Here is a 13,037-nt window from a genome sequence, read left to right as displayed (position 1 = left end):
AAACCCTCCTTGTATCCATCGAAGGTAGGGACGTAGGGTTATGAAGTGTCTAGATGGCTCATATAAATTCTGTTTTACCCCCTAATTATCCAACCAAAAGTGTGTGTATGTCGCAGAAAGATGTGAAGTGAACAAGAAAATTGCATAATCGTCCATTGGAAAAATTCATGTATGAAACAAACTGATGTGACCTATTTTGTCATGCATGCAATTGTAGTTGATGAGAGAGTCATCGCCAAGTTATCTCATCGTTCGTTTCTTATAAATATGCATAGAGTGTCATTTTCCAAGTTGGTAGTTTAGTATAGCGTACGAGATCAGTTTTTAGCCGCATTAAAAAATGTCACGTTATTTGTTCTATACATGAATCTCGCATGGAAATGAAATGTTTCTTTACGCAATTCCATAGCTTTGTCCATTTTTTCCCCTCTCTTATTTGTTCCAGTTGGCTGGATATCTCCCTTGCTTTGTTTGTCACTCTCTCGAACTTGTGATTAACCTCATCAGCATCGCAAGAAGCCCCCCTCACAGGAAGATGGAAATGCAGAGAAGCAACATGGGAGAGATTATCGAGATACCCCAAGCACCAAGTGGGTGTTGTTATGATGATGAAGCAACAAATTTTGAAGATGCTAAACACCGTGTGGCATCGAAGAACAAGCTTCTGATTGCTATTGCAATATGTATGGTTTTTATGTCCGGTCAGATTGTGGGAGGAATTATATCAAATAGTCTTGCGATTCAAACTGATGCTGCTCATATGTTATCTGACATACTATCTTTCGCCATCTCTTTGTTTTCTTTATGGGCTTCAGGCTGGAAAGCCACTCCACGATATACTTATGGTTTCTTCAGGATAGAGATCTTAGGTGCTCTTGTATCAGTCTTGATTACATGGAACGTAACCGTGATTTTATGCTACAAGGCCATCGACCGAATTATCCATGGAACTGAGGGTCATGATGTTCATGGATGGATAATGGTCCTGATCGGTAGTTTAGAGGTTTGTTTGAATATTTTTTTGGCTCTTCTGTTTGGTCATGTTCATGATCATGAATCTCATACCACTAATGTCAGCATACAATCAGCTTATATACACATGATGGGAGATTTAATCCAGAGTATCGGAGTTCTAATCGGGGGAATAGTAATTCGGCTCAAACCTAAGTGGAGGTTTTGTTGACATAATTTTCACGTTCATCTTTTCGGTCTTGGTCCTCAGAACAACTATTACACTGATAAGGAAAATGTTTGGAGTTTTGATGCAGAGTGTTCCGAGTCATATTGATTCAGCCAAGCTTGCACGTGATTTATGTGAAACAGTTAATGGAGTTGATGCTGTTCATCAACTCCATATCTGGTCTATAACTTCAGGGGAAGTAATATTGTCTTGCCATATTCAGGTAAAACCTGATGCCAATCCATTTATAGTGTTAAAAAAAGTGATCCAACATGTCAAACAAGAGTACAAGATCAGCAATGTAACCGTTCAAGTAGAATTGCCAGAAGATGTCAGCCAGGGTTCTTGATTTTTTTCAGGCGCCTGAATATGCAAAAGTTGTCAGAAGTTGGTACTAGTCATGAGTTCTCACTTGAAACTTACACAATGCGTAGGTGTTGCTGACTTACTGTTTCAACTTTCAAACCAATTAAGAGAGAGTAATTGTTACTGTCCGAGGTCATTTTGGTAACACAAAATTGGTTAAATAGACCAAAAACAATAATTCCTTGGTGAAAAAGACATGTAAAATTTGATACTGTTCAAATGGACGAGAATGTAAACAGTTTCACTTTCATCTTATCCATTTAAAAATATTTTTTCTTATTTTTAATTTACATCATGATGCATCCAGTTTCATCCTCGTTATTTTTTAAGTTTAATCCAGGATGAATCCAATTTCATTCTTGCTATTTTTTTTGGTGTCCATTTCATCCATACCAATTTTTACTCGTCCATTAGAACCATGTTTTAGAAATATTTGGACAACTGATCCAATTTCCGGTTTCGTAATTGTAGAATGCAGAAGTAAGAATCCTTGAATTTATTTTGTCTATGTTCTGCGAGTGTTTTGGGTATATTGCCAAGGTTGACGTAAATTAGGTTAGCAAATTCTGGGTTTCATGTAGTCAAGGACTAGGTTCAAAACTTTTTTGGGGGTGCAGCCCATTGTGCAGTTCAATCACTATTTCTCTATTCTTGGGGATTTTCTGGTTGTGTTTCTGAGAATGGGAAAGATACAGTGATGTGTTACTTAGAAGGTTGGTGATAACAATGGTGATCGACTCTTCTTGATCATATTGTGCCAAGAGTTGATCATCATTTTTGTCACCGCTCCTACTCTCAACATCTCACCTATATTTCCGAATCCGTTTTTGGAGACGCTTCTTGGTCAGATTCACAGGGTCAGACTGAAATTGTTGGACTGAACCCCTACAACTTTTTGAGTGCTAGTCCTAAATGTAATAACCAATCTACCAAACATAGATGGATAGAAGTAAAAACAGCAGATTCATATCATATTGTGTACGCCCAAATTTCTCTGGTTTCTTACAGTGAATCTAAACATGTAATGCCAAATAAGCGCTGAAGAAAATCAAAAACAAAGAGATTTTTCATGATCACAAATAAATCATGTATTAGGTGTGATAATGCTGTACACGCTCAACAAAATCAATCAGCCTTCGTTTTTGATCTGTTTCTTTTCAAAGGGTACATCGAATTAGATATCTACTTGTTCACGCTCCACTATTGGCAACCCTAAGTCATAACCAAAATACTTTGAGATTTACTATACCTTTGTTGCAATTCATTCACTTCTTTTTCAGGCTTTCTCCTTTGCAGTGGTAGTTGTTAACAGATGATGTAGTGTGGTAGCCTGGATGACAGCACTTGGATTTGACTCTCTCGTTCGCAGTGAACTTGATCGCCGGAGGTTGTTACTCCTCTCTGTGCTACTGCGGACAAGACGCCGAAGTGGGCGTGGAAGGTGCTGAATCAATCTTCTTGAACTCACCAGTAAAATCACACCAAAGATGATGAATACCCTGTGGTAGAAGTAAATAAGAAATCAATTTTTTGTTTCAGTAATCTATCAATTCTCTATAAAGAACCAGTGTTCGGCCAAGAAAACTACTAACTAGAAAACTAGAATTTGGTAGCTACAAGAATCCAAACTAACCATCCAAGCAAAAGGAGAAGGCGAGCAGCTGGAGCTGAAGGCAATTGTTCACCTAAAGCAAACATACCAGCAAGTACACCGGTCACAATGGATGCGACAGCAGCACATGTTGACACCACAATAGCTCTCCCATGTTTTAAACCCCGCGTCTGTCAGCAGATAAGTCAGTTTCATTCTCAAAAGAACCAAACTATTAATAGCATCAGGGAACACAAGAAAATATATAATCATGTAACTGGAGCTTAGGCTACCCTGTATCTCAGTTTATCGTTTTATACGTACGCTGGGTTCATTATGCAATTGAAAAAGAGGTGATCCGGTAGCTAATTGATTATTTTTTATTGAAGCACCCAAAGCTGAACCACATGCCCATTAAAATTATCATGGTCAAGACAACTTTCTTATACTACCTACAATTATATGTTGGCAGCATATTCTTGATAAGGATTAACAGCTTAAAAAGGGTTTGCTAAACATGATTGATACTGCAGTTTATTCAAGTAAAGCTGAAGCGATAGAAGGATGTTGGGCATTTACATACCTGGTAAACGAATCCGGTGCCACTACAGCAGATACTGATTAATAAGCACACAGGAACCAACATCTGGGAGAAGCCTTGCTCTAAAAATACAAATCCCATCTTGGATATCACAGAAGCCATTCTGCAGTCAAATTTGGATTTGTTAGTACTTTTCAGGTTAACTTTAACTTCATTTACGGGGTTCTAGCATTCCATATAAAAGAAAAGCATAATTGAGGTCTATAAGATTTCAAAAGAAAGGGTCACAGTACCCACCCAAATAATATGCCAGATTCCAAGCCAAATATAATTTCTTCCACGACATCAGATTGCATCTGCATGGCAAAGCAGAACATCCAAGAGGAGAATATGAAAGCGTGAATACTTTAATTACAAACCGATGTCAATAACAAATTGTTGCATAAGCATAAAAGAGAACGCACCAACTCTTGTTCTCTACGCTGGCGTTTGCAGATGCGAAGCCATGTATTAAGGAGCACCTGTTTCCATAGGAGGGGTTGTTAAGAATACATAGTATACCCATCAAATCCAACTTTAACAAACTAATGTACGCAATTAAACAGCTTTTTATACATATTCCATCAAATGTAACTAACAATTGTGCAAAGAAAATTACTGAACAGAGAAAGTAAACAGTTTTTTATACATATTCACAACACTTTAACAGTAGATCAGGACCAAATCCTGGTTAAAATATATGAATATACAAAGATCTAGATTCTGCAACTTCCATCCACAAACTATCCAACATCTTACATATTGTCCCGATACTTGAAAGTTTGACACAATAGTTAGATCTATTATCATGTTGTCGATTTTCCTATTATAACATGTCACGTGAAATATTTCAAACTTCAAAATGTCCTTTTCCATAAAACTGACCATATCGTATCTCAAAAAAGAAAGCCGTTATCATAGTGATTCACACTTGGTCCACTTATTATAAAGTATAAACCTAGAGTAGCACTTACAGAGTTTACAGAACAATATGGGAAGTATATCTAGACATCTATAGATATCTGATTCTTTAACACCTAGTCCACAAATAAACCATTAAAATAGATGGCGCACAAGATATGATACCTACAAACAAGATAGCAATAATGACAACCAGCCAAGGCAGATGGAAGATATCTATGCTTGAAGCCTTTTGCTCCTCTCCTCCAACACCTACACCTGAAAGATACAAAAATATGCCCTCATGAAAATGCATAAACCAAATAGATAATAAACTCAATGATTCACTCCTAGATATCTAATCTAACTTCTAGGAAGTGTATCGTCATTTAATTCTCTCTCCTCGTCTTAATTCAGCCACCATGTCAGCATACCAGCTGAGCGGCTGACCACATCTCATTATCTTGGCACAACTTATCCAAGTTTACAGAACGAATCATATCACCATTACGTGTGGCCTCTCAACGCAAACTTAATATGGGAAAAGCTAACATAGTTATGACTTACATTACCTATAGTTCCAACACCCGCTAGAACAATCCCCACCCAATCAATAGCATTCATGACCTCCTTTAGATAAAAATGGGAAAAGATACAAAGTATAGCAAGTCCACAACCGGAAACTGGTTGAATAACAGAAACCTGTATTAAGTGCACAAAAGGGATAATCAAGATATATTTTACTCATCCAACTGAACATAATGGCTCAGAAACCAACTGAAATAACTTTATCTGAATTGAACTTACCGGAGCTAGGGACAAAGCCCTTAACATCAACAGAGCCCCAAAAATATCCATAAGAAAACCTATAATCCAAGCTTTATTGAACGCATATGCCTTCACAACCTAAACACATTAAACAGAAACCACTTTAAGATTGTATAAAATAATTAGACTGATCAGTTTCCAGATTAAAATATAACACCACTGATCATGAATCACTAACAAGAATGACCGCGCATAAAGGTCTATCAGTATGAATCAAAATTAAGCTTCTCCATGACAACATCAATCCCATGAACAAAGAAAGAGTCACAAACGGGACCAATTACCTGTGGATAATTTACAAAGACATCAATAAGACCAAACTAGTTAACAAATTGATTCATGGACCTATATGTGCTATAGGACATGGAAGTATGGGTGCTTCATAGCATACATTGTCCGCTTAGAAAACAAAATACAATAACTTCAATTAACGATATAGATAGCATGCAAATCATAAAACATCAATTCACATTCTACTAGTACCCTTCATAGTCATTTATTCTGTAAGCTTCTATATTACATAATTCAGTAATGATCACTTAATACTACACTACACCTCAAACTCATACCTAACAAAAGAGACCCTATAATCAATAAATAACATAAAAGCAAATGGGATTGTTCTTCAATCCAGCATCTAGGTTTTCTATTTCGTATTCAAATATCAGATCAACTTTCCATGTTTCCTATAGTATCAACAATCTTCATGCTTAATGGATACATACAAATCTAAAATAAGAAAAACAAAATTGACCCAGATTCAGAAACTGATTTAAGAAGTGATAAAACAGAAATTCAACGAGAACCCATTATTAGAAATCACAAACCCATGTCTAGAAACCACACCTTGAGCTTCAATGAAAGAGGAGGAAGAATAACAGTTCCTTTCTTCTGCAAAACTTTCCCAATATTATTCCCTGCTGTTGCTGCTAATGTCAAACAGATTGGTTCCCACATCTTTCTGTCTCTCTGGGAATTTTTCTTCCTCTTCCTCTTCTTCTTCTTCTCCTCTGGTTTTTGAGATCTTAGGGTGAATAAATGGGGGATTTTCTGGGAATTCCCGGAATTCTAATTCCTCGGGAAATGTTGGTGTTTTTGATTCTTTGTTTCTTAAAGTAATAATCATAAGAGATCTCCACTTGATCCTGACCAGAATAGGATTAATATGGTTTAGTGTATATACACTTGGTCCTGAAAAACCGGAACGGAGTTGTGTAGTATAGTTAGAGCAACCACAGTGGGCCAGTATAACCAAATATTTGGTCAAAAAACGAGACACAGCGGACAGACTATCGATTAAAATCCGGACTAAAGACCAAATCTCAGACTATATTTGGTCCAAAATCAAGACCAAAACCAAATATAGTCGAGCGAACGTATAGTTAACGCCCCACCACCAGGCGAGTGTATAGTTAATGCCCCACACCAGGCATGCATAAAGTCCCCGCCCCACACCAGGCGTGTTTTATATCTCCGCCCCATTTGTTTTTTTTTTTTTATTTTTTTTTTGTTTTTGGGTGGGGCGGGGTTTATACCTCCGCCCAACTCTTTTTTTTCAATTCACTTTATATATGCGGGTTTTTAACCTCCGCCCCACTTTTTTTGTTGTTTATTATTTTATTTATTTTTGGAATCTCATCGGCCGTACGTGTAGTTTACGCCCCACACCAGGCGAACGTATAGTGCACTCTCGACCAAATTTAGTCTTCTACCCGTAGCGTCACACACCAGACTAAATTCAGATTTGGTCGTTTTTTTTGGTCTTTAATCTTTGGTTATACTCGCACCACTGCAGTTGCTCTTAGTATTAGGCTTAGTCCTATGGGCTAGATATCTAGCTGCTAGATTGGCCATCCACGTCAGCATGGGAAACCTCCTAAGTCCTATGGGATGGCTAATCTAGCAGCTATATTAGCAGCGGGACCACCATATAACGCCGAACCGTTCGGCGCTCAGTGCTGAACGGTTCAGCGCTTTAAATCTCAGTCGTTAGATATAAAATTTTCTCCCAGCGCTGAATGTTCAGCGTTTAGACCACTTTTTGAGCGTTAAACGGTTCAGCATTTCAATCTCGCTGATAGTTGAACTGCGGGCAGTTGCTAGGAGAGAGAACTATCAACTAGCAGTGTAAAAAATTTTCCCACACTTTTTTCATGATTTGCAACACTTTTTGACCAATCTAGCAGTTCAATCTAGCCCATAGGGGTTAGCCTTAGCTCAACCCAATTTGGTTTCGGGGCTTGAAAAGGTCATGAAATAGTAAATCAGGATCAATCACTCCATTTACATAAGATCCTTTGACTCCATCATAGATAGTTGCAACAGAGAAAAACACCATGACAATGCCAACAAAATTAGTAAGGTAAGCAAAAGAGGTGTCTACCGTAACTTTAACTATATCAGAGATATCATGTACAACTGAAAAAAAAATGTTTTTATTAGTTGAACTTTGATCAAACAAACTAAAATTGTAGAGATGAAACCTAGTTTTATAGACAATAGATATAGGGTTTAAAGTTTTATCCTAGAAGATGCATTTGCATCTCTCTTTCCAGATGACCCAGCGACAAACCATCAAGGTAAAATTCGGAGTGTTTTGTTCCACAACTTTAGTGAGCTGAGACCTTGAGAACCAAGATACAATCCACAACTTAAAACTTGCACAATTATAAGAAACTTGATCGATATTGATGTTTAAACATCTCCATACTATTCTAGCATGACTGTACTTGATTAGGATATAAAAATATATTATTATAAATATCTACAAATGATGCGTTGTGTTTCCATGGTATCGTTGAATTGAGATAACTTCTGTCTTTTCGGGACAATCCCTTTAAGAGTACACTTGTATATGAAAAGTTTGATTTTGTGAGGTAACTTCATCTTCCAAACAGATTTCCATCTTTTTTTAGGAACAATATTGAGTGCAACTTGTTGTCTTATTGTATGCACTTTTTACAGTGAATAATCCATCCTTGGTGGATCACCATGTGATGATATCATCCTCATGAAGATTAATTTAAATCCTTATAATTTTCTTAATCATATTATGAGAAAATAGAATGTTAAGAAGATAACATTCCAAGGGAAGTGTTGGGAATGATAAACCCACTGACAAAAATAAAGTTCGGACAAGAGGGATAAGAAGGAACAAGCTTGCTATCTAAGTTCATAATCAACTATCATACCAAATTTTGGTCTTGACTCCACTATTCACTTATGCATACATTCTGTTGAAAGACCTTCTACGATCACCCTCCAGATCCAAGAAGTATTGCTTTTCTCTGTATTGACGTGAATGAAATCCTCTTTTATGAAATATTTTGCCTTTGAATTTTAACACAGAGAAGATCATATTGATGACAAATTCTCTATGAAATATTGGTGAGTAAATCATGATTCAGCATCTTAAGATATCTAAAATCTAAACCAACAAATTCCTTATGTATACACAATGACCAAAAATCGAGAAAAAACGCATGCCGGTCAGTTGATTCCATTATCAAATTCAGTCTCACTTATAGAGCCAAATGGGTATAGTAGGCCCAATGAAATGTTTGATTTATTTATCCGCCAACCCTTTTTTCCCGTCCCAAACGCCTGTTGCGGAATCTGCTATTGGGTTAGGCATTTTCGTTATTACTTTCCGAGTACGAGGAACTATTGCAGTTGGTTTGAACTGGAACGAAATGGATAAAAAAGTCTTCCATGCAATGGGATTAGCAAATATGTTGTATTTATGAGCCCACCAGAATTTTCTTTGCATCAAATCCATCTTGTTGATTAACTTTTTGGGGCATCTTGAAAGTGATCATTTGATATATTGGAACTGACTTGAGAACCGCTTAACAGATTTTATATCCTTACTAGTTAGCAAGTCTCCTTTCAAATGCAATGGATACTTCCTCAAATGAATTCATTTTACATCTACCAATAAGTAAAGGAGAACCAAGACACTTCTCTTTTTTTTTCTTCATATTTTTCACTCCAAGAATGTGACTAAGAGTAGCACATATTATTCAGAATCCATATTGCTGAGTAAAAGATTTGTCAAAATTAATTACTTAAGCATATTGTGAACAAAAATCACGCATAACATGTAAGAGATTATTCACACTGGTTAAATTAGCATGAGCAAAAAATTGGACAAAAAAAAGATGATTTATAGGAGGAGCACATGTAGCATCAACATCTTTAAGGGTTTTGGATAACCATTACATTGCTAATATGAAAAAGATAAGGAGACAAGGGATCTCCTTGTCTTTTTTTCCCCTAGAAGGTTGAAACTCAGTACAAGGAGAGTCATTAAGAAGCATAGAAAGAGTAATTGTGCTTATGGGTTGTTGAACTAATTGGATCTGATATTCACAAAATCCAAAACTCTTCAGTACCTTTAGAATTGAACTCCATTTCAACCTGTCAAAATATTTTGACATATCTGTTTTTAAAGTCAACCATCCACTTTCACCTTCTTTCCTTTTCATGGAGTGAATAAGCTCATGACCTATTATGGTGTTGTCGTTTATCATCCTTCCAAAGACATAAACAACTTGATAAGGTGATACAGTCTTCTCCATTATAAGTTTCATTTTGTTAACCAATATCTTTGAGATAATTTTATAAGAGGTGTTATTTATATAAAACAAATTGGCCTAAACACCGAAGGAGTAGTTGGTTTTCTTGTTTTCGGTGTTAAGAATATAAAGGTTTTGTTGAGTGGATGCATGATATGTTTAGATGAGAAGAAGTTATTGACCATCTCACATACATCATCACATATTGTGTTCCATTAAGATTTGTAGAAACATGCTTGAAAACCTTCAGGACATGGAGCTGACCAATTTTCCATACTTTTGCGAGTTTGAAATATTTCATCATCAGTTGGAGTGGAAAGAAGTATCATGTTATCTTCATCAGTTATTATTATTGGCAAGTGTTTATAGAACCTCTCCTCAGTATATGGATTAAAAGAAGTACTTATATCCCTGAAATTATATGTTAGAAGATTAGTTACTTCATCTATAAAATGAAACCAGGCATCATCTTCATCTTTAAGTGAATCGATATTATTTCTAGCTCTTTCCTTTTGGTAAGAGTACGGAAATTCTTGATGTTATTGTTCGCATATCTTTGAGTATATTGTCTCGTGATTTCTTTTTGTTGGACTCATGTTGTGTTTGATGTCATTTCTGCAGTTTTTCATTGATTTCAAATGATTTAGAAGTATTTTCTTGAGATTAAAGTTGAGCTTGGACGTGTGGCACATAGTTGCTGCTCAAGATTATCAACATTTTGATTAATATCCCCAGAATGAGATTTATTCTAATTTGATAGAGCTATCATAGTGAATTGGAGTCCTTTGGTGAGTTAAACGCCGCATAACCTTGCACTTATTTCCCCAAATATTTAGCTATCTCAACCGCACAACTTTTGTCATGTAAACAAGTGAGAAAAAATTTATATAGTTTTCAATGTTTTGGTTGGTTGTAATCAAACACCAATGTAATGGGACAATGATCACTGCCAACTTGGTCAAGATGAAGTAATTTAGAAACAAGAAAATTAGTGTTGTATGCAGCATTTCCATGAGCCACATCAATTATTGTTTTCCTTTTAATTATCAGTTCATAAATTATTACTTGTCCAAGTTAGCTCATGCCTTATGAAACTTCTAAACCCACATAATGAAGAATTAAACGACCGAGCTATTACTTGAAGAAGAACTAGAAGCATTTAAATTATGAATATTCAGATCACCTGTGATACACAAGGTTATAGTGATATTATTTCATATTTCTTTGATGAAACTCCACTGATTTTTCTTTTTGGTACTATTACCATAACCATACATACATGATAAAAGTCATTATGGTTGGCTTGGATCATCTTGGATGAGCAAATGAATTATATTATCTTCACTGCTTAGGACTTCACAAGAAACACCGCCTTTCCACATTAAAGCAATATTTCTCGATAAACCCACATAAGAGAGACATTTTATACTCCTTCTGTTCCTAGATAATTAATAGTCTGGTTTTGATTTTAGAGAAAATTAAGGAAATTAAGAGAACTAATCATTGAAAGTGGTCCTCATGACACTTTTCAATAAAAGAAGTGAAGTGAAATGGTCTCCATGACACTTGTCAGCAAAAAAAGTAAAGTGAAATGATCGATATGACACTTGTCATCAAAAGAAGTTAACAGAAAAGTGGTCCCAGAAAACTAAAGTAACATTTGACTTTCCCAATTAGGAAACCAGCCTATTTTTTTGAAACATCTATTTATAGAAACCACCCTATTATTTAGAAACGGAGGGAGTATTAGGAAATTGGTATGAGGTAAGAGTGGTTTCATTTAATTTTCAATAAATTTGGTTTCATAGAAGAATACAATATTACGATTTTGATTTCTAATGAGATCTCTTATATGGTCTTTAGTATTGTGCTTTTTAAGCCCCTGAACATTCCAGGAAATGACTTTCATGATGAAACGGTTCCTATTAAGTAATATGCAAGCTAACAGAAATATAGTAAATATGTATAATTTTTCCTAATATTTGACTTATAGTAAAATAATAACTTGAAACAAATGATATTCAGTAAAGAAAAAATATTCTAAAATATAATTAATTAAAATGAAGAGTGCAGTAATTACCTGAATCTCCTTTTCAACGTTTGTAGTTTGTTTACCTCCTGTTGTAAACCTTTGATATGTTTGAATGTTTGTGTTGTTATCATGGATGGATTTATTCGGAGAAGTCTTAGCATCAAAAGCAACAGGGGTTGAGTCATTTTATATCTTGCATCTTTTTCCAAATCTAAAATCATCAGTGATTTCAGGATATCTATTTTGAGTAAAAAATCTAATTTTGCAACAACTTCATCCTTAGAGGGGACAAAAACAGTTGTCTTGACAAACTTCTTTTGATTCTTTTTAGCTACAGGTGCAGTATTGGTGGATATAGTTGAGATAATTTCTTGGTATTGCCGACTTTACCAAAGAAGTAAGGCTTTTCATGAGCTTTGGCAAGGAAATTGGTAGCGTTTTTACATGCTTCTTTGGAGTGATTTATAACATAGCATTCAATACAAATGCCATATGGTTGTCTCTCGTAAAAAAAATAATAATCCAGCATCAGTGATTGCCTTAACACGTATTTTTAATGGGATGGGAAGATCAATGCTAATACAGACTTTAACAGGGTCACTACACACTGATATTGCATCTTTATGCTCAATGCAAGTTATATCTCCTATTATTTCACCCATCTTAGTCTATATGCATATGTTCTGGCAGAAGATACTTGAGTTAAATCGAAACCACAATTTTTCTATGTGTAAAATGTATGGGATGTAATCATGCACAACAAGAAGGTGCTTATTGATACTCCATGGTCTTTCTTAAATAATCTTGTTTAAAAGTTTCTAGTTGCTGAACTTGAATATCATTATATTTGGATAAATCCCCACTATTTCATTATGATGGCTAATTCTTCTTTTTATGATAATTTTTCTTATGACACTAGACCCCTAATTCCAATCTTCTTCTTCCTCATTATTGTTGGATTGCTGGAAAATCACAACTCCATC

At 35.5% G+C, this 13,037-nt stretch overlaps 1 protein-coding gene and 1 pseudogene across 1 annotated transcript; one reads left to right on the top strand and one right to left on the bottom strand.

Moving 5' to 3' along the window:
• The first annotated feature begins 489 nt into the window (after positions 1-489).
• On the top strand, positions 490-1,768 carry LOC113354547 (annotated as a pseudogene).
• Positions 1,769-2,560: 792 nt separating this feature from the next.
• Positions 2,561-6,570, bottom strand: LOC113350525 (probable magnesium transporter NIPA9). Its single transcript, XM_026594671.1, has 9 exons — positions 6,292-6,570; positions 5,425-5,523; positions 5,190-5,319; positions 4,808-4,896; positions 4,143-4,199; positions 3,976-4,034; positions 3,721-3,841; positions 3,180-3,328; positions 2,561-3,045 (listed from the first exon to the last, which is right to left on the bottom strand). Exons 1-9 carry the CDS (start codon positions 6,400-6,402, stop codon positions 2,823-2,825), a joined length of 1,038 nt encoding a protein of 345 aa, XP_026450456.1. The 5' UTR covers positions 6,403-6,570; the 3' UTR covers positions 2,561-2,822.
• Between the last annotated feature and the right edge of the window lie 6,467 nt (positions 6,571-13,037).

The sequence above is a fragment of the Papaver somniferum genome, chromosome 2 (assembly GCF_003573695.1).
Source record: "Papaver somniferum cultivar HN1 chromosome 2, ASM357369v1, whole genome shotgun sequence".
NCBI lineage: Eukaryota > Viridiplantae > Streptophyta > Magnoliopsida > Ranunculales > Papaveraceae > Papaver > Papaver somniferum.
This window is presented reverse-complemented; position numbering and strand designations above follow the sequence as displayed.